A 26,057-nucleotide genomic window follows, 5' to 3' on the forward strand; every position below is an offset into this window, starting at 1 on the left:
GATGAATAACTGTGAAAGACTTAGGTCTTCTCAGCAACACAATGATCCAAGACAATGTCAAAGGACTCAGGAAAAATGCTATCTGCCTCCAGAGAAAGAACTGATGGAGTCTGAATGCAGATCAAAGCATACTATTTTTAACTTTATTTTTTTGTGGTGGGTCTTTGTTGGTCTGTGTTTTCTTTCACAACTTGACTAATATGGAAATGTTTTGCATGATTGTACATGTATATCCTATGTCAAATTGCTTACCATCTCAGAAAGGGGAGAGGGGAGGGGAGGAGGAAGAGAATTTGGAACTCGAAATTCTTAAAAAAAAAAAAAGAATATTTAAAATTGTTTTTACATGTAATTGGGAGAAAACAAAACATTTTTCAAAAAATAAATACTTGTTGATTTTCCAGATTCTTTCTCCTAATAGTTGGACCAATTCTCAGCTCCCTGGAGAGTACATTACTTTATCTGTCTTCCCACAATCTCCCCAACAATGACTTTGTTTTTTGTCATCTCTACCCAACAGTTGGGTATGAGGGGAAAGAAAACTCTAGAGCTGGCATATCTATTTTTGATAAGCAATTCATCATCAGACACTGCATTGACTTTCCTCAAATCTTACCAAATAATAAGTAATATTGATGGTGGCAGTGGAGGTGGTGACAATGATGAGAATGCCTTCCATTTGCATCACACGCTGCAGATTGCAAAATTCTTTCACAAACGTCATCCCCTTCCATCCTCAGAACTACTCTTTGAGAAGGAGAGGCAGGCATCATCAGTCTCTTTTTGCAGATGAAGACACTGCATCTCAAGAACACTGGATAAGTTGTCCAAGCTCACACTTCTAAGAAGTCAAGGAGACAGGACTTTAAATTGGAACTCTAAATGTAGAACTTTTTTTCTTCTCATTTCACCTTTTGTGCAAAGCATTTAATTAATTAGAGGCTGCATCCTTATGTGCAATTATAGATATGTAGAAATGGTTTCTCGGGGTGGCTAGGTGGCGCAATGAGTAAGAGTGCCAGCCCCAGAGTCAGGAGGACCCGGGATCAGTTCCGGCCTCAGATACTTAACACCCACACAAAAAAACTGGCCGTGTAACCTTGAGCAAGTTACTTAATCCCAATTGCTTTAAAAAAAAAAAAAGAAATGGTTTCTCACCAGTATTGTCCCCCATGACAAGACAGGGCCAACTGCTCCCAACATCCTCATGGATTCAAGAAGGAAAATATTCCTCTGAGCAAAATCAAGATTTTTCTAGGGCTAGAGGGGATGTCCTTTTGCCAATTTTTGCTTGAATGGGGAGAGGACAGAAGGAACAAGATTTAAGCTGACCCCTAACATCACCCTTAAAAATTAACAGTTTGGGGTGGCTAAGTGGCACAGTGAATAGAGTCAGGGGGACCTGAGTTCAAATCTGGTCTCAGACACTTAACACAAACCTAGCTGTGTGACCTTGATCAAGTCACTTAACCCCAATTGCCCTACCTTCCCCCTCCAAAAAAAGCAAAAAAAAGAAAAGAAATCCAAGTTATTAATTTTTTTTAGTTGATAGACTCTAGGTTAAAAATTCCTGGACTAAATGATCCTATAAAGTCTGTCCCAGCTCTAACATTCCATGAGTCTGTCTCCAGCGTGAGATGGGTCAGGCCATGAGTAACAAAGCACAACAAAGAGGAGGTGGGCGAGGAAAGCTGCAATTTCCTTTGGGCTCAGTCTCTTTGTGTCTTAGCCCCACCTCCCTCCTCCCAGGAGGGCCTGGGACACAGCTATGGCTGAATCTCTGGCACTTATCAAAGAAGGCACTTAAATAAATGTTTGCATTAAATGGAATTCCTAGCCAGACCAGACTAAAACTGGCTACAAGAAGCAAGATGAGAATCCGAGAGCATGACCCCTCAAGTAGCCTTCTAGGCCTCACCTGCACCACTGAGTCAGCCCTGCATGTATCTGTGGGGTCTAAATAAAAAGAGGAACTGAGCAACATGAACTAATTTAGGAAATCTTGGACAATTTAACAGCCTGAGCTCTGCTGATGACTCAACACACACAAAACCAAACTGCTGAACATCGTGAGATCATAGGATCACAAATTTGGAACAGAAAAGGACCTCGGAGGTGAATGTGTTAACTCCTTCATTTCACAGAGGAGAAAAACAGAGAGGTTGGGGGTCTTGCCCAGGATCACACAGCTAGTGAGTGTTTAAAGCAGGCTTTGAAAGGAAGTCTTCTTGATCACCTTTCCTCCAAAACCAACTGCAGCTCAGGACTTCCCTATCAAGAAACTTCAAACTCATCCGTTACCCGATCTCTGGTCCACATTCCCCATAACCTGGGCCCAAGTCCTGTCAATTCTCCCTTTCCAGTATCCCTCTCACCTACCTCTCCTTTCCATCGCTCTCTGATCCCAGGTCATCATTCATCATAACTTCATGCTGGGCCTATTGCAATAGCCTTAAAATTGATCTTTCTGCCTCCAGTCCCTTTCCCATCCAAGCCTTTTGACTAGTTTGTACATATTATTCCTATTATATTAAACTTGCAAGGGGTCTCCACTTCCCACAAGATAAAACCCAAATTTCTTTAATCCAGCTTTCAAGGACCTTCACAGTCTATCCCTAAACAAACTTTTCTACCATTCTTCAAGGTTAATTGTTCTATAAATATTCAACCAATCATCCACAAACATTTAGGTGATTTCCTTCTCTCTCTCCTCTTCCTCCTCCTCCTCCTTCTTCTTTCTTCTTATCCTTTTCCTCCTCCTTCTTCTCTTTCTCTTTCTTCTTCTTGTCCTCATCCTCCTCCTTCTCTTTCTCCTCTTCCTCCTTCTCTTTCTCTTTCTTCTTCTTGTCCCCATCCCCCTCCTTCTCTTTCTCCTCTTCCTCCTCTTTCTTCCTTTTCTTTCTTTCTCCTTCTTCTTCTTGTCCTTTTCTCCTTCTTCTTCTTCTTGTCCTTCTTCACCTCCTTCTCCTCCTTCTTTCCATATATACAATATATACACATATATGTATACATATGTTATATATATATATACCTTTCCTTCCTTGTTCAACTCAAATTTCAATTTCTCTATCTGATCACCTGTAATGGGAATGTAAATTTTAAAGATCTTCCCTGCCCCTAGGTGTATCAGCAATGCCATATTCACAATGCCTATGGAGACTACAAATATGCTGATATAATTATCCATCACAAAATACATCATGCTTGCCATATGGGGGAATAAGCTGGAAAATTTATTAAGATACCAAAAGACTGAGTCCCAAAATCAGAAAGTGAAAGCCATCAGAGTAGTTATGACATTGGCACAGGTAGATAAAGTAGAAAGCACCCACATTTTCAAGCCTTTAAAACAGAACAGGCTACCTCAGACAAAGGTCCTCCTCTCCCCACTCACAGCAACCACCCAGTGTCCGGGAAGCGCGCTCCCAGCAGCTCTGGCCCCTGGCAGTCCTCAGCAGGAGTCCTTAGCAGAAATTCTGGCTAACTCAAAAAGGGCTTCGCGCTGCAGCTGCCTCTGCACCACTCGCCACCACTGCCAGCCGCCGTCGCCACCACTGCCAGCCACTGCAGGAACTCTAGCTTGGCTTCCGCTTTCTCTTGCTCTGCCCCTTCCTGCTACGTCAGCAAGTCCAATTGGGGCATGGAAGATCTTTAAATCCCATAACCCTTACATTCGGCCCCAAGATCTTTCATGTCCCTTACTTGGCAAAAATACAGTAGGAATAACTGGTGTCAACAAAATTTCACAACAATATAACAAGAATAGCACACAATAAACACAGAAAACCATATTTTAGGGTGGGGCTTGAGCACAAGCTCCCCATCATTCCCCCCACCCCAAACAAATGGGGCCCCAAAATCTTGTGGTAAGGGGTGAAGATCTCTTCTTCTATGGCTACTTGCACCTATCCCAGTACTTTCCAAAGTCCTTCTAGTGCATGGGTTATAGGCCACTGCTTTCCAATGTCTTTTTTGGCCCAAATATTTTGCTGTCCCATCAGTAAACCATGCATGTCTCTTTTGTTCCTCAGTTAATACATCATATCCCTCATTCCATTTTACAGTGGACTGTACCAACTGTTGCTTTGGCTCAGGGGTTGTGTCATTCCTCTCAATTTCTATGTTTGCTACAGATTCATGTAGAGCAGAGACTCCGCTTTTGCCTGTTTTTGCTCTATTTTGAATATACCACTTCCATTTGATTATACTAGCCTCTTGGGCATGTCCAATTCTGTGAGAAGCTGGGGTACTCATTACCCAGGTCATAATTGGGATTCCAGGTCTTAATATCACTTCATGGCCCACAGTCAGTTGTTCAGTCTCCACCAAAGCCCAATATGCAGCTAACAACTGCTTTTCAAAAGGTGTATACTGGACTCCAGATGAAGGGAGTTTCCTACACCAAAATCCCAAAGGTACATTTCGGCTTTGTTGTTTTTGCCATAAGCTCCAGTTTGCATAATCATCTTGTACAGTCACTTGCAATTCCACCGGACCATTTCGCATGGGCCACAAATCTAGGGCCAATTGTATGGCAGCCTTGGCTTCTTCAAAAGCTTTACTCTGCTCAAGTCCCCAATCGAATTCATATTTCTTCCGTGTGACTCTATATAAAGGTTTTAAAATCTGTCCCAAATGTGGAATGTGGTGCCTCCAGTATCCAAACAATCCTATGAACTTTTGGGCCTCCTTCTTATTGGTAGGGGTAGGGAAATCCTGAATCTTTTGTCGGGCTTGAGGAAGAATCTCCCTTAGCCCCTTGTTCCATTGTAAACCCAAAAATTTCACATTTTGAGCTGGTCCTTGAACCTTTGCAGGGTAGTGCACCTGGAGCCTGGGGTAGGAGGCTTGTTTTTCAGTAGATACTTCTTGATTGGCCAGTGAGTCAATAAGGTTGTTACATTCTCTGAGCCAGGAGAAGGCTATATAAGCCCTGATGTGTAGCTTTGTTTTGGGGGCTCACTTTGAGAAGTGTTCTGTGATTTGATCTGGATTCTGGTAAGCCACTGTCCAGAGCCTCCCCAGCTTTGAAAAACCCAGATATTGAAACCCAGATGTTGATTGGGTATGGATGTAATGGTTGGACAGTTTGGGAATCTGTCTACTTGATCTGTTTTTGTCTTGATAATTCTGTCTGTATACTTTGAAGTTAGGGGTGCTGACCTTTTTCCCCTGAACTAGGTGAAGGATACATAATCTGACTGATTAAAGTAAGCTTGTTAACCCATTTTGAGTTGCTTTCCTTTATCAAAGCAGATCCAAGAACCTGTATTGGCAGCAAACCCTGAGGACGCTTGGGGTGCTTGCTGCTACATCACCCCAGCTGGAAGTGATTTGGTTTATATTTGTTTGTGTGTTGTTGTTGTTTTTAATTTCATCACAGTGTCTAACACAGTGACTTATACTCTGTGGTCACTCAACAGATGTTCATCCATTAACTGAGTGAAATAAGTGCTCAGGTTGGAGTTGGAGAATGCCAAGGTCCCTTGAGGCAGCCCTCTACTTAGAGGCGCCATACACTTTCTCGAGCTTCTATTGGAACCACAGAAGTAGCTGTTAATTCTCCTTTTAAGGATCTTTGGGGTGGGAAACTCTACAGCCTCCCTTGGTAGCCCATTATATGGTTTTATCCTTTTGACAGTCAAGTTCTTCCTTAGGTTCAGCCCAAATCTTTCCTCCTTTAAGCCCATATTCTTTTGCATGATTCTTAGTAGGCATAGAGGACAGATAATGAACATCACATTAGATCATCCCTACAAGTATGTGAAGACAGTCCATTTCAAGTCACCCCTTAGCCTTCTCTTCTCCCAGATAAATAACCCCAATTGCGCCAACTTTTACTCAAAAGACCTAGTTTTCCACCTCTTTTTCATTGCACTTTAATTAGCTGCATTGTTCCATACCCAGACTGGGCTTGGGCAAGGTAGGGAGCTGTCTCTGAGTCAGAAGTTTCAATCATAAGCTGTATCCTGAGAAAGCTGAACCCACCAGCCCTAGAAGGTAATTCTTCCCTGACTAAACAAGCAAAGAGAATAATGGTCTGAATTGGGGGGGAGCCTCCAGCACCATTGCCCAAGACAAACTCCTCCTGAAACTGACCTCTTTGAAAAGCTAGGCAGCCACCAAAAAGTGATAGCAATTCTAAACTGCACTCAAGTTTCTACAAGTCAGATCTGTCAAGTCAACAAGCACCTACTACGTACCAGAACAAAGCTTCCTGTGCTAAATACTAGCAATCCAAAGAAAGGCAAAAACAGACCCTGCTTTCTAGAAGCTCAGAGTTCAATGGCAGAAACAATGTGCGAATCAATGTGTACAAACAAGCTAAATACCAGATTCCTTTGGAGAGGATCACAGAGGGAAGGCACTAACATTTAGGGGATCAGGAAAGGCTTCTAATAGAAGCGAGGATTTTGGCTAAGACTTGAAGGAATCCAGGAAAGCCAGGAGGCAAAGATGAGAAGGGAGAGACTTCAGGTATGGGGAAGAGCCAGAGAAAACACCCAGAGTCAAGATATGGAGAGTCTAGTGAGAGCAATGGCAAAGAGGTCAGTGGCCCTGGACCTCAGAGTATACAGGTGGGAGGAAGGTATAGACTAGAAGAATAGGAAGAGACCAGGTTATGAACAGCTTTAAAAGCAGAGGATTTTATATTTTATCCTGGAGATAATAGGGAGTTTCTGGAATTACTGAATGGGGGAAGAGAATGTGACTTGGTCAGATTCACTCTTTAAGACCAATGTTGATAACTGACTGGACAGAGGATGGGCTGGAGTACAGAAGGACCTGACACAAGGGAAACCAACCAGTGGACTATTACGGTAGTCCAGCCCAGACGTGGGGGGGATCAATATAGTACGGGCTATGAGAGTGACAAGGAGGGAAAGAACAGATTAATGGAGCGTCAGAATAAGAGAAAAAAAAAAAACATGGGTTAAAATATTAAAGCCAGAAAAGATCTCAACAGTCATTTTGCCCAAACCTTCATTTTACAGATGAGAAACAGAGGTTAGTAACCTGATCAGGGTTAAACAGCTGTAGATGGCTGTAGAATCCAATTCCGAGTTCTAGCTCTAGTCCAGGTTCTGCCACAAATTAGCCATGTGACTTTGGTTTACATACATACATCACCTCCCCAGCCTCAGTTTCCCCATAGGTAAAGAAAAAAAAAGAGGTATTTGACTGGATGATTTCTAAAGTCTTTTCCAGACCTAAACATTCTATGACTTTCCGACACCCTAATTCTCTTGGGGGAGGGTCAAAGATACTCAAGTGATTTGTCATTTCCTTCTCCAGCTCACTTTTAGTCATGTCCAACTCTTCATGATCCCATTTGGGTTTTCTTGGCAAAGATATTAAAATGGCTTGCCATTTCCTTCTCCAGCTCATTTTACAGATGAAGAAACTGGGGCCAATGAGGTGAAGTGACTTGCCCAGGGTCACACAGCTAGTAAGTATCTTAAGTCGGATTTGAACTGAAGGAGATGAGTTTTCCTGACTTCAGACCCAGTGCTCCATCTAACTGCCCATCTTGCCTATGGCTTTCCATTGAACTAACCAATCACAGTTTATCATTAAGATATAAGCAGCATCTGGAACTCAGTAGCAGGACCAGTGACAAGTCCTTAGCTGAGTTTGTGTTTTTTTACTGTTCCTCCTTCCCCCTCCTCCCATACTTCCTTTTCTCTTTACCTCCCCCACCAATGGCAAAGCCTCCCTTCATATCTCAAGTGCTGTCTGCAGCCTCCTGCTTCTCCAGACCTGCTCTTGGGAAAGAGACTAACTAGGTGGGTAATCACACTAAGACATAAATCACCTTAAAGCATCATTCTCCCAGGGTTGTTTATATTTTAAAGAAGGACAAAGAATAAATCTCTAATTGAAGAAATTCTGCTTTCCATGAAGAAAACATGAAGAGAGATTCTTTATGTAGGAAAACTTCCCATACTCTTGAAGCACCTGCTATATGCCAGTCATATAAACATATATATTTACATTATAAATTATATATAAGTTTCAGTCTCACATCATCGGTATGTGTATTCACATGTGTTCATATATGTGTGCATGTGTCTATATGTAATATATAAATATATATTTATTGTTTTATGAAGGAGACCTAGGTAGAACAGCGCAGAAAGTACCAGGCCTGGAGTCCAAGATTCATCTTCCTGAGTTGAAATCTAGCCTCTTACACTCACTAGCTATGTGACTCTGGGAAACTCACTTAACCTCCATTTGTCTCAGTTTCCGCATCTCTAAAATGGGGATAAATAATAGCACCTACCTCCCCAAATTTCTTGCCAATCAGATGACATCAATTCAGTTGAACACATTTCAGAATTTATCTTACGTGGAAAAATAAGGATTTTTTCAGGATCAAATGAGAAAATAATTGTAACGTGTTTTGTAAAACTCAAAGCATTGCATGAAATGATAGTTGTTGCTGTAGATACTTTCTAGTGAACATTGTGGATACTGGAGCCTTTGGAAGAATGGCACATGAATATCAGGTGCCACCAGACAGGTGGTTTTAGTGTCATGGCAGCTGGTAACAAAATTGGATTAGCCTACACTCCCCTGCTGGCTAATTCACTGACAGCTTCTCTGTAGGCTTGGAGAGGCAGCTCACACCGCAACCCTGCATGGATCCATAGCAGACAGTCAGCAAAGGCAAAACCACAAGAATTACAACCATTGAAGACGGAGCATTAGAGATCTGGTTGATGAGGGTCAAGACTGGGAAAGATGGGAAGAGACGAAACCAGAACTAGAAGATGAAGCCATGACAAGTACCAGAAATCACCAATATGTACTGACTATCAAAGGGGAAAACAACAAACTCAGGAGAGTGATGTACTGGGAGAAAGATGGCAGGATGAGAGATTATGATGACCAAGGGGCAGTTCAGAGTTCAGGCTCTTGGAAGTGGATCCATTTCAGGTGATCCTGAGGTCTGAGACCCTGTGAATACAGGCCATTAATGATAAAGATTGTGAATGTGTTATGAGCATTTTTTATTTCCTTTTATTAATTTTTATTAGGGGGTGGGAAGGTCAGGGCTGTTTCTCCTAGTTAAAAGCTTATTGAGCTGGCTGAAATCCATCCAATGGGATGTGCAAATTTATTTAAGGCCTCAACCACCCCCCAAACAAGAAACCAAGAAAAGGAGTTGAGTTGAAAAAGGAGTCCCAAAGTAGTTAGGCTTGCTTTTATTTGAGGAAGATTCCCAACCAGCTCCTACTCTGTAGTAATTTTTGAGACATGTCAATCTCCCTTCTCATTCAGCCAATTGTGAACCCTTTAAATGTAACTTCGTCTGTAACCTGCAAACAGACTCAAAGAGTCTGTTTATTTAGCTCTGTCTCCTTAGGGGAATGGATGAGATTATGATTCTCTTTAACATAGTTTATTCAACCTTAATCGAATGAAGCATGAGACAGTGGATCTGTCTGACTAGTTTTGTATGACCATATAGCCTACATATTGTTCCATGTAAAAAAATTATTTCTCTGTCTCTGATATAATTTTCTCTCTCAAGGCTTGTCAGAAATTCCCATCTTTGTTCAGGGTCATTTTTCTACCTCCATTACAAAACCTATATAATTGCCTCTATAATTTCTACATTGTGGAAAAGTTATTCAGCAACAATACTGAGCTCAGGGGCAAATATTTCTCCCACAGAAAATTTGGCAAATTATGTAGGACAAGCAGTAAGATTGGAACTGGCAGTTCACTTCAGAAACTCTCCTATGCCCACCAGGTCATATTTGCCTTGGAGAGGAAAACCTAAGGTAGTTGAGGCATAAAAGACTACTGCTGTTCTGTTAGCATGAAAATCACAAAATGGGGTAAGTCTGGCTTTGATGTGTATTGTGTTTTGTCTTTGTTTGGGGGGTTTTTCCTTCTGTTGCATATGAATAATCTGTCAGTATTTGGGGGTGCTGAATCTAGTAGCCACCGATACATTCTCATGAGTGTGGAGCTGTGATTCAGGTGTCTAAAGCAAGGGCCAGACTAAGAATTCAGGGTTTTAGTAGGCAAGACAAGGCAATTCTCTTTTCTGAATCCTGGTTGCCTCAATGTTTTGTGCTTTTTTTGCCTCATTTTTCTGCAGGCACAAAAGCAAGAGATCTGTCCATTTGCTGTGGTCGTTGTCTCTAAATCCCAGGTATTTAACCCTGGTAGGGTTCTGGTCTGGTTTCTGACTGTTAATAAAGCAATCCTGGTTCAGTGACTTTTGCTTTGAGAAAAGCAAAAAAATCTCAAAGCAAAATTGCTTTAAAAAAAATAGTTTGCTACTCCATTGAAATTTATAATAGAATTTAAAAATTTTAAATAAAATATATATATATTCTAATTCTTAGAGAAACAGTCTAATCTTTTGGCTTTTTTTTTCTTTTTTGCTCATATAAGATAGGCCTCCAAATGTTTGTTAAGAACAATGACAAAAGGTCAAGTAAATATGATGTTCCTATGTGACATTTTTTAAATATTTTTCATTTGACTCTGAAGATAATTTAGAACAAGTCTGAAAAAGCAGAGCAAAGTAAAGAATGTCCTTCAAGTCCAATAGAATGTACACAGATTAACCACTAAACAATTATACCTAAATTCAAAACTCTCAGAGCAAATCAAATTACAGTCCCCAAATACGCCATCTCACATAGCAAGATTCACTGCTTACAGATTAGAGCAGGATATAATTATTTTTCATATTGCAATAATAATAAATTGTGACAAGTAAAAGCATTTCTCTTTAGTCCCTATTAATACATACGTCTTTCTAAAAGTATGCATTACAGAGTTTACTTTTTTTTTAGTTTAAACATATCTTGATGTAAAAATCAATCAAGAAATTAAGAAAATACTCATACTCTGGAGTTTTATACATAGAATGAATAGATAATCAAAAAAACCAAAACTGGCTATTATTGCGTATTAGCCTCTAAAGTAGAGAAAAATCTTGAAAACTGAGGTTTGTTGATACCAAATTGACTCAAAGATATAACTTCAATATATATTATTCCAGGTGAAAGTTCATAACCATCATAATCAGAAGTCAGACAACTCATATAAATTACTTGTATATCATAAGCAAATAATCTCCCACATATCTTGGCTATGAGTGTATGAGGGGAGGGGCTACAGTTATCATGAGGATCAGGATGGAATTCACAAAGTCTCTCATTTACATATCCTTTCTAAGTGGTTACCTTTTTTTACTTTTTTTTTTCGTTTTTTTTCCAGAGTTGATTTTGCCAGGGCTGAAAATTCAGATTCTGGCAAGGTCTTATAGACAATGAGACTTCCCAAGGTAACAAGTTTACTCTGACCAACCAAATCATATGAAGGAGGATATTCAATCAAAAAGACATTCTGCAAAAGTCTCCAAAGAACAACAATTTAAAGTTTGAAAATAACAGCACTTCTTAGGCAGAGGTTTCCAAAAATTACAATGTAAGCAATGTATAAGCACAATACTAATATTAAACAGCATCACAGATTTAAAACTTCCTAGACCCAAAACAAAATTTGTTGCCAGTCAGATGACATCGATTCAGTTGAACACATTTCAGAATTTGTCTTACACGGAAAAATAATTTTATCTTACAATTTCGCATTCTATACCAGTTGCATTAGGGCATCTAGGTGGTACCATAGTGTGCAAAACACAGGGTCTGGAGTCAGGAAGCCCTGAGTTCAAATTCAGCCTTTGATACTTCCTAGCTATATGACCCTGGGCAAGTCACATAACCCTATTTGCCTCAGTTTCTTCACCTGTAAAATCAGCTGGAAAAGGAAATGACAAACCACTCCAGTATCTTTGCCAAGAAAATCTCAAATTGGGTCATGAAGAGTTGGACAGGACTGAGATGACTGAACAACAATTAGGTGAATTCAGAGACCAGTAGAGAGTAATTAAAATCAAAACTAACACTTTATGAGACACAATAATGTCTCCCAATAAAGATTACAAGTTGTCAGGCATGGAAATCTCTTTATTCTACTATCTACATAAGATTTAAAATTCCCCTGATCCTAGGCTTTTCTTTTGGCCTTCCCATTCCTTTTTTCACCTCCTTCCTTTACTGTCTCCAGTTATCTGGCTTAAGCCTCCTTGTCTCCCCCTTATCACACAGGAAATTGACCCGATAAGTAAATGAGCAAAAAGTTATTCATGACTCAGTGTATCATACTTCTCAGAAGAATTTACAGGGTAGGACAATGCCTTAACTTTGGGGTAGATAACCTAGATAACCTTTTGTTTTTCCTCTCCAAGGGCATTCCTCCTGCAGCAACAAGTCTGATGGAAGTATGAAGCAAATGTAGGGAGTAGGAAGAAGGGCTTCATGATGGGAATCTTTCATTGTTAAAAACAAGTCTACAGACCCCAGACTAAGAACTCTTATCCTAGATGAAAGTATTGAGGTATTGAATAGAGCTTTTGGGAAAGATTTAAAGGACATAGATGGGAATTGCAAAGGATAAAAGAACATGGCTGGACTTTCATTAATACCAGTGTAGGTAGCACTCATGCTGGTGAGATCATGGGACCTTGGAATCTTGAAATCATTTTGATTGTGTTGTGCAGAATGAATTGGGGCAAGTTCGGGTTGCAATCTATTGACGTTATAACCCAAGATTCAAGCATAAGACTCTTCTTGAGGAACATTTTCTCCACATAGGAGGCATCTTTCACAAATATCTAGACTTGAGCATTGGGTTACAAAGAAATGAAAATATGGTGGCTTGATCCAAGTATGGAGAAAATGGCATCCCCTGTACAGAAAGCTGGGGAACTTTTCCAAGCATGGGAATAACTGAAAAAGGGAGAGTCACCCAACTCCATGGTGCACAGTAACTGAGATGATTCTTTTTGTTCATGAGAAGATGAAAAGGAAGTAAATAAGGAAAAAAGCTTTCTTGGTAATCTGGTTTGGACTAGATGCCCTCTGAGATTCCAACTCTGAGACTCTGTCAGATTCCCCTCCCCCCCCCCATTACAGCTCAGATCATTACCAAATTTAGAATAATAATGTAGCCTTGTGGGGGTTTTCCTGTAGGTGCCAGTTGAAACTGCCCGGTCCAAACTCAAATCAAAGACAAAGGGATGCTCATAAAAAGTTGACTTTTTCTACATGTCCTGTGGTGTAATTGACTTGGACCTATTCTGAGTATTATTTTCAGTTGGATCAAAGCTGATATTTTGAGACTGAGTGAGCTAAATTGTGGAATCAATAGTTTTCAGTTGACTGACCAAATGGTATGCTATGATTTGGACCCATAGCTATAATTGCAGGTAAATGCGTTTTTTGCATGCATTTTCTCATTTGATCCTCAAAACCACTCCATGGGATCCCCATCTTATAGGTAAGGAAACTGAAGATCACAAGTTAAATGATTTGCCAAGGTCACAAAGCTATTAGGTGTCATGGGTGAGATTCAAACGTGGATTTCTCTGCAATGCACATATAGCTAGGTGGATATCTAGGTGATACAGTGGATAGAATGCCAGATTGCTGTCAAGAAGACCCCAGGATGAATACTTCATCTTAAACACTCACTAGTCATGTGACCCCGGGCAAGTCACTTAACTTGCCCTGAACTCGGTTTCCTTATCTGTAAAATGGAGATAATAATAGCAACCTACTCCACATGGTCATTGTAAGAATTAAATCAAATGATATCACAATTAAATCAAATATTATCAAATAATAAAGTGATTTACAAACCTTAAACAACCATATCAATGTAAGTTTTTATTATTAGTTATTAAAGCACACTACACCATACTATCTTGAATAATATAGTATCATCAAAAGAATATTGTTTGTTTTAAATGGGCTTTTGTGACCTTGAGCAGCTTGGGATCATTGAAAACATGAGGTAACTTTCAAAAAGCATAAGGTAAGATCTCAAAAGTAACCCAGCCCAGTCTCCTCATAATTTTCTCTGGAACTGACTTAAAGCTTATGTATAATATAATATTACATAGGATATATTAATATAGTATATAGGTAATATAGTATATATGTTGTATATAGTATATGTTATATAATGTGTATATTATATGTGATATATCATGTATTATACATAATGGCATATATTATATCTAATATAATAATCATCTAAAATAATATAATCTATACACAATGATGGCCTAACTCCATGTGTGCATGTCTTGACCTAGGCAGTTTGCTTTGTTCATCTTTTTTTTTTTTCCTTAGCTGGCAAGGCAAGGCCTCTCTAGAGTAAAGGACATGTCCTTTTGATAGTTGTGTTTAATATCTGAAGCACTTTCATGTGTAGGAGAGATTTGACTTGTTCTCCTTGGTTTGAGCAGGTGGAACAAGGACCAATGGGGGACGCTGCCATGAGGCCAATTGCGACTGAAAGGCAGACCAAGCTTCCTAGCAAGCAGAGCTGTCCAAGAGGAGAAGAGCTTGCCTCATAAGATGGTGGCTTCTCCGAACTTGAAGATCTTCAAACAGATGCTAGATGAGTACTTGTCCTGGATGCTCTACCCTACTTACCCCCAACCATGGATCTTTCCCTTTGCCCTTTGAGTCACCTGTCGCTCATCTGGGAGTGTGGTTAGCACGATGACTGGCACGTAGTAGGTGCTTAATACAGGCTTGTCAATGCTCTAATGGGGATCCTTTTCAGGTGTAGGTTGGACTAGATGGTTGCTCTCATATTGCATGATTCTGACTCCACATAATAAGCTCAATGTCATTGACAAAGAGGACCATCTATTCCCACTCATCTGTAGGGAATATGTTTTATTTCTGTTCTGTATATGGCTCTGATGAGCAGGTTTGGGGAATGTTTCCCTAGGTTATGTCTCCTCCAATGTGGATATTTACCAGATTGTTGAACAAAGGGATTTCCATAGTCACATTTACCATGGAACCTCAGGGTCAAAAGGGACTTCACAGGACCTCTAGTCCAAACTGTACCCCCCAAAGCAGCCATCTAGCATCTGATCAGATTCCTCTAATTAGTAGAAACTCAATACCTCCCCAGGCAGCACATTCCACTTTTGGCTAATTTTAATTATTAGGAAGCCTTTCCTTATGTAAAATCAAAATCTGCCACCCAACCACTCTCACTAATTGTTGCTTTTTCTGTCTTCTTGCACCAAGGAGAATAAATGCATTTCCTTTTGTGACAGTCCTTCAAGTGTTTGAAGATAGCTATTATATATTCCCAAACACCTTTCTTCTCCAGGAAAAAGATGCCAAGCTACTTGACCAATCATGAGACCTACTCAAGACATTCTCCAGTTTAGCAATGGACTTACTAAAATTCAGTATCCAGAATGTTCCAGATGTGATCTGACCAGGGTAGAACATAGCAGGACCATTATGTCCTCATATTCAAATCAATTCTACAAGCACTTATTAAATACCTACTATATGCAGGGCAATGAGAATACAAAAACCAAAAAAAAAAGACTCCAGTTCCTGCCTATAAGACACTTATGTTCTACTAAAACAATGGAACATCTAAGTAAATGCTAAATCATTTGGGGAGCACAGATGATAAAGGGACTGAGAAAGGTTTCCCTTAGCAGGTGATGCCTGAGTTGAGCCTTGAAAAAACTAGAGATTCTAAGCTGGAGAGGTGAGAAGGGACTTAGTTCCAAACACGGAGCTTGCTCAAAAAGCATGGAAGCTACAGATAGAAGGCCAGTTTGGGGGAACAGGTATGGTCCAGGGAGCCAAAATGTAAAGTACGTGAAAGGGAGTGATCAGTCCAGAAAGGTAGGCAGGCTATGAAGGTCTCAGAGTACAAAATGGAGAAATCTGTATTTTAACCTAGCTAGAGGCAACTGGGAACTAGTGAGGTCTCTCGAATAGAGGAATGGCATGATCAAGTGTGTGCTTGAGGAAAATTCTTTTGGCAGTTGTGTGAAGGGTGGATTAGAGAGATTGGGAGATAGACCAATTAAGGGATGATCATAATAATAAATAGCCAGCATTTACATAATGCTTTAAGGTTTGTAAAACACTTTTCAAATATTTTCTCATTTGATCCTCACAGCTATCCTGGGAGATAGGTGTTAGTATTATCCCTATTTTATAAATGAGGAAACTGGGAGAGGCAGAGGGTCAGTGACTTGCCTAGGGTCACACAGTTGTTAAGTGTCTGAGGCTAGATTTGATCTCAGGTCTTCCTGACTCCTTCAGTGGTCAGCACAGTGCATGGCACATAGTAGGTGCTTAGTGTTTATTGATTATTGATCGACTCCAGGTCCAAGACTCTATCCACCAAGTCACCTAGCTGTCTCAGTAGCATGAGTGAGAAGTGATAAGGACCTGTACTAGGTTTGTGGCTGTGAGAGCATCACAAAGGTGATAGATAGGAGACATCTGAGAAGACTGACTCAACAAGAGTTGACAGTAGCAAGAGGAGAGAGTCAAAGATGAAGGCCAGGTTAAGGACTGGGTTGTTAGAAGGATGGAGGTGCTCTAAAGAGAACTGGGGAGTCTGAGGGAGGGGCTCATCTAGCAGGAGGATAATACACGGCATATTAGACATATTGAGTCTGAGGTATCTGTTGAACATACAGGTGGAGATGTCTAGAAGGCAGTTTGATGATATGAGACTAGTCTGACAACACCACTAATTTTGGATGCCATATTACAATGCCAACCCCTATTAAACTGGCAATCTATTTAAAAAATGGATATTAGGGGCGGCCAGGTGGCACAGTGAGTAAGAGCCCCAGCCCCAGCATTGGGAGACCTGGGATTGGTTCCGGCCTCAGATACTCGGCTCCCACACAAAAAATAACTGGCCGTGTAACCTTGATCAAGTTACTTAACCCCAATTGCTTTAAAAAAATGGATCTTTTTTCAAACAGACTATCATTTAGCCATGCCTCCTTCATCTCATACTTGTGGACTAAATTATTTTATTTTTTGTCAAATATAAGACTTTACATTTAACTCTGTAAATTTCACTATTTTTTATTTAGTGCATTGTTCTAACAAGTCAAGACCAGTTTGGGTCCTAATTCTGTCATCCCAGGAAGCTACAGCTTTGTGACTGCTATCTCTTCTACACAAGTCATTAATAAACATATTAAACAACAAAACCACTGGGGCATTCCACTAGAACCCTCTTTCCAAGCTGCCATTGACCTATTAACGGCTACTCTTTGGGTCTGACCATTTCATCAGGTCAAAGTCCATTATCTAGCTTCCATCTCTCCACTTTGCCCATGAGGATAAAATGAGAAATTTAGTCAAATGCTTTGATGAGGTCTAGGTAAAATCTCTAGAGTTCCACTAATCCACCAGTAGAGTGAACCTGTCCCCTCCCCCCCCAAAAAAAAGGAAATGAGGTAACCTGCCCTGACCTGTTCTTCATCCTGCCAAACCGGATCTTGGGGATCATTATTTCCTTTTCTGCCTGTTCATCCTTTAATTACACATCTTAGAATTTTGTCAGGATTTAAAATCAAACTCACTGCCCTATAATTTGTAGTCTTCATGTTCTTCCTCTTTGTGAAAACTGGGATAACATTTGTCTTCTCGAGTCCTTTGGGTACCTCTCCATCTCTCCACAATCTTCAAAATCCCTAAAGGTAACTTATTAATTATATCTCTTAGTTTTTTCGGTACCGTGAGTAGTTCACTGGACCTGGTGATTTGTGATCTCTTTATTACATCCTTATTTGGGGTTTTAGCTTCCATGTGACCATTTTTTTCTAGTCCTTTCCAGGGCAAAAATTCTTTTGATAGAGAAAACAAAAATAAAATAAGCTAAATATCTCTGCCTTTCCCCCACAATTCATTATTGCCAATCATTTATCCCAAGCATCACCCTCTTCCGTCTTTGCTCAATCAGTGAATGAACATTTGCTAAGTGTCTGGTGTGTTGCAGGCACCATTTCCTTCGTTGTTGTGTTGTTGAGTTGTTTTTCAGTTGTGTCCAACTCTTCACAACCTCATTTGGGATTTTCTTGGCAAAGATACAGGGGGTGGTTTGCCATTTCCTTCTCCAGCTCATTTTACAAATGAGGAAACTGAGGCAAACAGGGGTAAGTAACTTGCCTAGGGTCACACCACTAGTAAGTATCTAAGGCTCAGGAAGGTGAATTTTCCTGATGTCAGGCCCGACACACTGTCCACTGTACCACCTTGGCAAGCATTGGGAATACAAAAACAGGGACCTCCATGGATACAAATGGTCCCCCCAGTCTGACTGCTTCACACTTTCTGTGAATCTAGCTGTATAAGGCACTGTTACTAGAAAGAGGAGTAAGCAGCAACATTCTTCCTGTCCACCCCCATTCTTTTTTCACTTGTCAACCACAGGCTTGTGTCACAATATTATAAAAACTCCATGATGCAAGTTCCTTGAAGTTAAGGGTGACTCCTTCTCTGTCCTGGTAACTCCCCAGTCAAGCATAGTGCCTGGTTGTATAGAACATCTTAATAGAGAAATCCTGGCCTTGGAGACAGGAAAGCTTTGTATCCTGCCCTCTGGTATATAACTAGCTGTACAGCCATGGGCAAATCTCTCAACTTCTCTGCATCTCAGACTCCTCCTCTGTGAAGGGAGGGTAATGATCCCTCACAGTGTCAGTGTGAGACTCAGAGGAAGCAGTAGAGGAACAAAGACCTTTACAAACCACCAAGACCTAGACCAGGAGCTCTTAACTAGACTCCAGAAACTTATTCTTTCAAACACTTAGGTAACTGGATTCCAGTATAATTGGTTTTCTTTGTAATTCCATGTGTTTTATTTTCTGCATTAAAAAATGAAAAACCCTGATTCTGAGAATGGTCTCTAGATTTCATCAGATTGACAAAAGGGTCCAGGACACAAAAGAGGTTAAGAACCCCTGATCTAGACAAACAACCCCTATTATCAGCAGTTGGATGGAAATTGTAAATGACATAATCATATTTATTCCAAGTCTGGCAAAGGGAGGTTTAGAAAGAGTCAAAGAAACAGGACAAGAAGGAAGAGGAAAAAGGAAAAAGCTTGCTGAGTGGAATGGACATTTCCACAATAACATGAGTACCACCGAAGACATGATTAAACCCAAATCAAAACTTGATAAGCGTACCTTAGAGACAATGGAACTCAAACATAAATGTAGCCCAAAGCCCTAATTTTACAAAGAAGAAAACAGAGACCCAGGATGATCAAAAAATTTGCTCAGGCTCACACATTTAATTAGTGACAGAGAAAGGACTATACCTAGATTCCCTCCTCATTCCCCAGCCCATCAGGACTCTTCTATCTAGCATACCATTCTATGAACCAATAATCCTTGTGGGAGACCCCAACCATATCAATATAACTGCTTCTGCTGCATGATCTCTTGGATCATGCGTGTGGACCCAGAGCTCCTTGCTTCCCTCCTTATGGGGGAACAGAAGGCACTGGTGACTATATTTCACTAAGTTTAAGATTAGCTAGCTTTGCTACTAACCATGTCTAAAAGCATAATTGGCCAGAATGTTTGCAGGCTAATTGCCAGGCAACAGAATGGATCTACTGTTTGGTTAACCATCATCTACTTAGCATTTAACTGTTACAATAGTTGAAAAATTGATTCAATTACCACCATAGTCCATCAGTCATGCACATGGGCACAAGGATATATAGAGAAGGTATATGACCCCAGTGCATTGCTGCTGGAGTTTTGAATTGGCCTAAGCATTCTGGAAAGCAATTTAGAATTAGGCTAAGAGAGTGATAAAAATGATCATACCCTTTGACCCGGAGAATCCACTGCTAGGCAAATACCCCGATGAGGTCAAGGGCCAAAAAAAGGCTCCATATACACCAGAGATTTATATAACAGTCCTTTTTATAGTAGCAAGGGAATGGAAACACAGAAGCCCATCAATTGGGCAATGACTGCTCACATTTTGGTACACCTGTCAGTCAGTCAATAAGCATTTCTTAAGCCAAATTCTGGGCATCACTGGGACTTCTTGATATGGCCATGATGGATGGCCTTGGTCTAACTTTGTCTAACCAAGACTCTCCACTGGGCACAAGGATCCTGTGGGACACGTTGGTAACTTTTGTTAAGAGCTCACCTGACTGGGGCACTGTTTCTAGGCACTGACCCAACCCCGAGAACATAGAGAATTCTCATCTACAACATACACCAGACTAATAGCCATCTACTTCCACTGAAGTAAAGGGCCCAAGACGGCGCTTTACACATGGTAAGCACCTAAGAACAGGAATTACGGAACTTTCATTCTGCATGTTGTTTTCCTAGTCCACACCCTGAAGAGGCACAAGTTAGATCCTGGGATACAGAGAAGGACATGCTGGCTTTGTTGATCATCTAGATTTAAGAAAGCAATGGAAAAAATGCTAATAATGGAAATTAACTTGAAAAGAATCTCGTATGTACATTTTTGGAAATCCAGTTGTTGAATATTTACCAGCACACCCTTACATACAGAACATACATACATAAATAATTATTTACATGTTAGATCTTCACAATGACCCAGTGAGGTAGGCGCTATTATTACCTTCATTGTACAGAGGAAGAAACTGAGTTTCAGAAAGGTTACATGTGACTTGCCCAAGGTCACACAGCAAGTTAAATGTCTAAGGCAAAATTGAAATGCAAGTCTTCCTCACTCTAAGGCCAGCAGCTGACTCCCCTATAGCCCCCTTCTAGTTCTGTGGAGAGTGTGTTGGGCTTGGAATCAGGAAGACCTAGGTTCAAATGCTACCTGATGAAATCAGAATCAAAGGCAAGTCTTGAACTTTTCCTGATTCAAAAAATAGCTCTCTAGTTCCCAGGTACCAGCAATGAATAACCTGGATTTTTCAGAACACTCAAGGCTCAGATGAAAGCTGAGTGACAGATAAATCCATGCCTCTTGTGATATTTACACTGCCCACCCTGACTCTCCCATTCCCCCAAACACACCCCTACATACACACCCTATCACTCCTGTCTGTGATCAAGGGCAGCCTTTGTCTCCCACCATCCCTAATGTCTACAGAGTTCTTTCTGAGCCCTCACAGGACCAAAGTCTTTTACATGGTCACCCCACATACCCTCTCCTTCCTCAACATTTCAAAATAAAATATTGTCAGAGTGTCACACAGGAAGGAAGTAGTCTAGTGACCACATAGCTACCTTAGTCCTCCCCCTTGACGTCTGAGAAATTCTTTTCAGAGGAGGAGTCAATGCTTTGACTGGTCAGAACGGGTAGAATTGTTGCCAGTGAAACTCAGGGTTTTTCCTAGATTACCAAAGAGAAAAAAAATATTCTTCATCCCAGGAGCTCAATCTCTGTAATGGTTTGGTTACTACTTCCCACTTCGAAGGGGCAAGTGATGCAATATTACATACAAGGAGAAACTATCAGGCCAACCTCATGGGAGCTTACAGTGCATGAAGAGGACAATGAAGTGAGATTGTAAAAGTAGATGAGAGGTGTGGCTAGGTGGCACAGTGAATAGAGCACCAGCCCTGGAGTCAGGAGGACCTGAGTTCAAATCCGGCCTCAAACACTAAACACAAAAACTAGCCGTATGACCTTGGGCAAGTCACTTAACCCCAACTGCCCTCCAAAAAAAGAGAAAAAAAGAAAAGTAGATGAGAGACAGGAAGCTTGAAAGGTCACAGGTGATGCTCCCAAGTGACCCAATCCACAACGGTCATTTTTATTTGGCTAAACCCCCTTAGCACTTGAAGCTCACAAAGCCAGTAGGAAGGGTGATGATCAATGTCAAAATGTATTCATTGTGATGGAGAAACCAAGGCAGCAGTGGGAAGGGCTAGAGCATGTGCCTTTCGTTCAGACTTTTTGTGACCCCGTTTGGGATTTTCTTGGCAAAGATCCTGGAGTGGTTTGCCATTTCCTTCTCCAGCCCATTTTACAGTCAGGGAAACTGAGGCAAACAGGGTGAAGTGACTTGGCCAGGGTCACACAAATAGTGTCTGAAACCACATATGAACTAGGGAAGGTGAGTCTTCCTGACTCCACGTCCAGCACTCTCTGCGCTATGGCGCCACCTAGTCCTGCCCAGGGCAAAGAAACAGCTGATCTGCAAGCCACTGGTTTCTCCCGCTTTCGCCAGGCCCAGAGTTCTCAGGGGCCCCAGTGAGGGATAATTATATTAGAATTTGTGGAGATATGCAGGACCCGCATATTTCAGCCCCAAATCCTGAGAAGTCTGTCCCCTGGACAAGCCTCCTGGTTGCTTTTGGGCTTACCACCGGGTCCCTGAAAAAAGGAGCTGTTCACAAAGCCCAGGCGGTGGTTCCCCTGACCTGTCCCATCCAGGTCCCCAAAGTCACCACTCCTGATTGGGAAGGGATGCTCACTCATTTCTCTATTACATTAACGCAAAAGCATTACATTATACGCAAAACATTTTCCTCCAGACAGCCCTACGGGAGTAGGTCACACGAGTGTGATTATCCCCATTTTACAGATGAGGAAAGTGAGGCTCCAGCCCCAAAGTTAGGAAGTGATGGGGCTGGAGGCTGGAGTCCTCCTCCTGAAAACCAAGCCCAGTGAGCCCTCTTCCTCCCTGGTGGACAGTGGAGTTCAATTGCCTTTACCATGAATACCAAAAATGCTTCACAGTGATCTTTGACGTTATGCAATTTCTAGCCACGCCCCTTCGGGCAGTATATGCGTATATATAGAGGCAGTCGGGGAAGTGTGATCAGTCACAAGCCTCCCCGAAGAGACGCAGTCACCCAGAGCCTCAGGACACAAGAGGTAGGTAGTGTGCGGGTCCCGTCTCCAGCTTCTCTGCGCGCTTTCCGGCTTCAGCTGCCATCTCTCAAACTTCCTCTGCTGAAGCCACAAACTCAGCATCTTCTTGCCTCTCTGGTGCCAGACAAACACTGCCTCACCTCGAGATAAAGGACAGAGTGCATGTGGGGTGGGCGGGGAAGAGACTTCAGAAACGATCGGGAGCAAAACAGACTGATTTCTCCCAACTCTGCTTTTTTTCCCCTTGAGTTTTTATAAGAAAGTAAACTGGACTGCATCCAGCAGTACCTGGCAGAATGTAGGTTCAGCGAAGGATGAGATGCTTTCATTTTTGTCTCTGTATTCTCACTGCCTAGGGCAGCTAGGCAGGGTAATGGATAAGCCTGGCCCAGAGTCAGGAGGATTCATCTTCCAGAGTTCAAATCTGGCCTCAGACACTGACTAGCTGTGTGACCCTGGGCAAATCACTTCACCCTGTCTGCCTCAGTTTCCTCACCTGTAAAATGGGCTGGAGAAGGAAATGGCAGACCACTAGTTGTATGATTCTGGGCAAGTCAACTTAACCCTACTTGCCTTAGTTTCCTTCTCTATAAAATGACCTGGAGAAGGAAATGGCAAACTACCCTAGCGTCTTTGCCAAGAAAACCCCAGATGGGAATCATAGAGGGTCAGACCCAACTGAGCAACATTCTCAGAACTTAACATAGAGCCTGGTGTATACTGGGTACTTATATCATGCTGACCTCTGAATCTATGATCCTATAATTGGGGGCTTGGATTGGAGGCACTCACAGAGGCAGCTAGTGGTGCAGTGGATGGAGCCCTGGGTTTCAGTTCAAATCTGACAGATCTCAGACAAATTTACTAGCCATGTGATCCTGGGCAAGTCACTTAAACTGTTTCCTCAGCTGTCAAATGAGGATCAAAAAAGCTGTGCCTCCCAGGGTTGTAATGAGATAATAATTGTAGTGTGCTTTGAATGATGCCTGGCACACAGTTGGGGTTTAATAGTGGCTTATTCCCTTTCCCTTGCTTCTCTCATCACAGAAGTTATCATGACCAGAGTTCCTGACATATATGAGGAACTCCAGTCCTCCTACAGGTAAGCAGGCATTTTTCTTTGTTTTAATGCCACAAGGGCAAAGGAGGCTGAATGCTGGCTAGCTACAGGTAGAGAGTAAAACTGACTTGTCCAACTAATAGAATTGAGAGCAGTGTGGCCACAGGCCAACAGATGTGTCCTAGATCTGGAATCAGGGCAGATTTGGAGAAAAGCCTAGGAAAAACAAAATCCAGACAAAGTCCAAAGAAATCCTGTCAGAAGGAAGGATGACATTTCAGAAGGTTGTTTATAGGAATGCACAAGAGCTGGTCTATGGATTTCAGCCTCAGGTTTCCTTTGCTGAGCTAAAGCTACACCTGTCTGAGAAAGGGAACACAGACTCGCCCAGTACTAATCAGAATGATGAATCGATTGTGTGTGTGTTTGTGTGTGTGTTCCCTTTCCCTTCCTCTGTGGGTGGAAGGTTATTAACTGGATTAATGAAGAACGAGGATTATGGAATACTTTAGAGAAATACAGTTTATTCTTTTTAGTAGCACACAAAACAACAAACCACAGTAGCAAAATGTTGAAAGACATTTTGCTGAGGGGAAGCTTTCAGACTTGGTTTTTATGAATAAAAAAGAATAATGTAATATTTGTAATATTTCTGAGTAAAAAGAGTGATTCTAAAATACTTGTCAAACTATTTGTTTTTTTTTTAACTGGATGAAGGATATTGGTTTTTTAAATTGGTTAGCAAACTATTTTCCCAGGTCAGAGCCTACCCAAGAGATCCCTAGTGCCGAATTAGAGGCATCTGCATTAATAAGGCCTTTCCATATGTAAACGTAGGCATGTTGAGCTGTAGGTAATTTTTAAAGATGACGTGAGGGTTGGTGTGATTAGAATCTGTCCATGTGTGCTTCCTGGAAATAATATGATCATTAAAATGTGTTGCCAAGGAGCGGTGACCAAACAACAAACAAAATAAAGCATTCCTCCTTGCTTTGCAGTGAAAATGAGGGATTAATTTCGGACATTGACCAAGTCTCGATGAGTCAGGTAAGGCAGTGGTTGTCAACCTCCTAAGATTTCTGTGCTTGGAGAAATGTGACTTTCTGTCCTTGTCTCCCTGCTGAAGCAGGGGGGTCCAATATGGTGAATGGCAGTTCCCAGTTCAAACTGAATGGCAGCAGATTATATTTCATTTCATTGGATTTCCTTGATAAAAAGTACCTTTCTCACAGAGTACAGGGATATCTCAAGGACCCTTTCTGAGCCATAAATACAACTGTTTATCAAAGGATTAGAAGATTTTAGGGTTTGTTGGGAATGCATGGGGCAAATCCAATTCCATCTTTTCAAAATGAGGAAACTGAGGCACTAAAAGTTTAAATAATTTTCTATTTATATCTAAATAGATGCACACATACATATATACACGACACATATACATATGTACATAGATATACATATATTTACACATATGTATGTGTGTATACATATCTATGTGAACATGTAAAATGCAGCTAGGTGGTACAGTGGATAGTATTGGGCTTGGAATAAGGAAGACTCATCTGAGTTCAAATCTGACTTTAGCTGTGTGACCCTGGGCAAGTCACTTCACCCTTTTGCCTCAGTTTCCTCATCTGTAAAATGAGCTGGAGAAGGAAATGGAAAACTACTCCAGCATCTCTGCCAAGAAAACTACAAATGAGGTCACAAAGAGTTAGGCATGTCTAAAAAATGACTGAACAACAGGGGTGGGGGGCAAAGAGGAGTGGGCAGCTCCACACCAACAAATTATTTTTGAGTCTGCTAAGAGTCTTTCTGATTCCAGGCTTGTCACTCCAGCTGCCCCTAGCCCAGGTACCAACTAAGGGATGGGTTTTAGTAACTGAGGCTTCCCTCAGGATGATTTGGGCAAAACAAACCCTTGGAGCCAGATCTGTTGAGAGACATCATCCTTACATTATATTGGCTATTTGGCGAATCCCTCCCAGTCCTAATGGCAAACTGCTCCTTCTTTCTTTGCCAAACTCAAGTGTCCTTGTAGATTATGTCTCCTCTTCTGAAGTCCTCTCTAAGTGTCTTCCCTACTAACTCTGTGTATTTGACTCCCAATTATCTACATGAACATCTACTTTGATGCTGTATTAAAACATCTCAACTATCATCACTTATTGTCTCCTCAACTCTTACAATCTGGGTTCTACACACACACACACACACACACACACACACACACACACACACACACACACACACACACA

General features: G+C 41.3%; 1 protein-coding gene across 1 annotated transcript in view; it reads left to right on the forward strand.

Moving 5' to 3' along the window:
* The window catches only part of IL1A (interleukin 1 alpha), a 379,947-nt gene that overhangs the window by 343,438 nt on the left and 10,452 nt on the right, over positions 1–26,057 (forward strand). Inside the window, exons 2-4 of the mRNA XM_069087541.1 lie at positions 22,689–22,742; positions 23,787–23,841; positions 24,798–24,846. Of these exons, the coding sequence (XP_068943642.1) occupies positions 23,795–23,841; positions 24,798–24,846 (96 nt within the window). The 5' untranslated portion in view covers positions 22,689–22,742; positions 23,787–23,794. The remainder of the gene's footprint in view (positions 1–22,688; positions 22,743–23,786; positions 23,842–24,797; positions 24,847–26,057) is intronic.

This window comes from Petaurus breviceps, unplaced genomic scaffold (genome assembly GCF_028583685.1).
Source record: "Petaurus breviceps papuanus isolate PSGF00001 unplaced genomic scaffold, PetGlider_PUasm1.0 182, whole genome shotgun sequence".
Taxonomy (NCBI): Eukaryota; Metazoa; Chordata; class Mammalia; order Diprotodontia; family Petauridae; genus Petaurus; species Petaurus breviceps.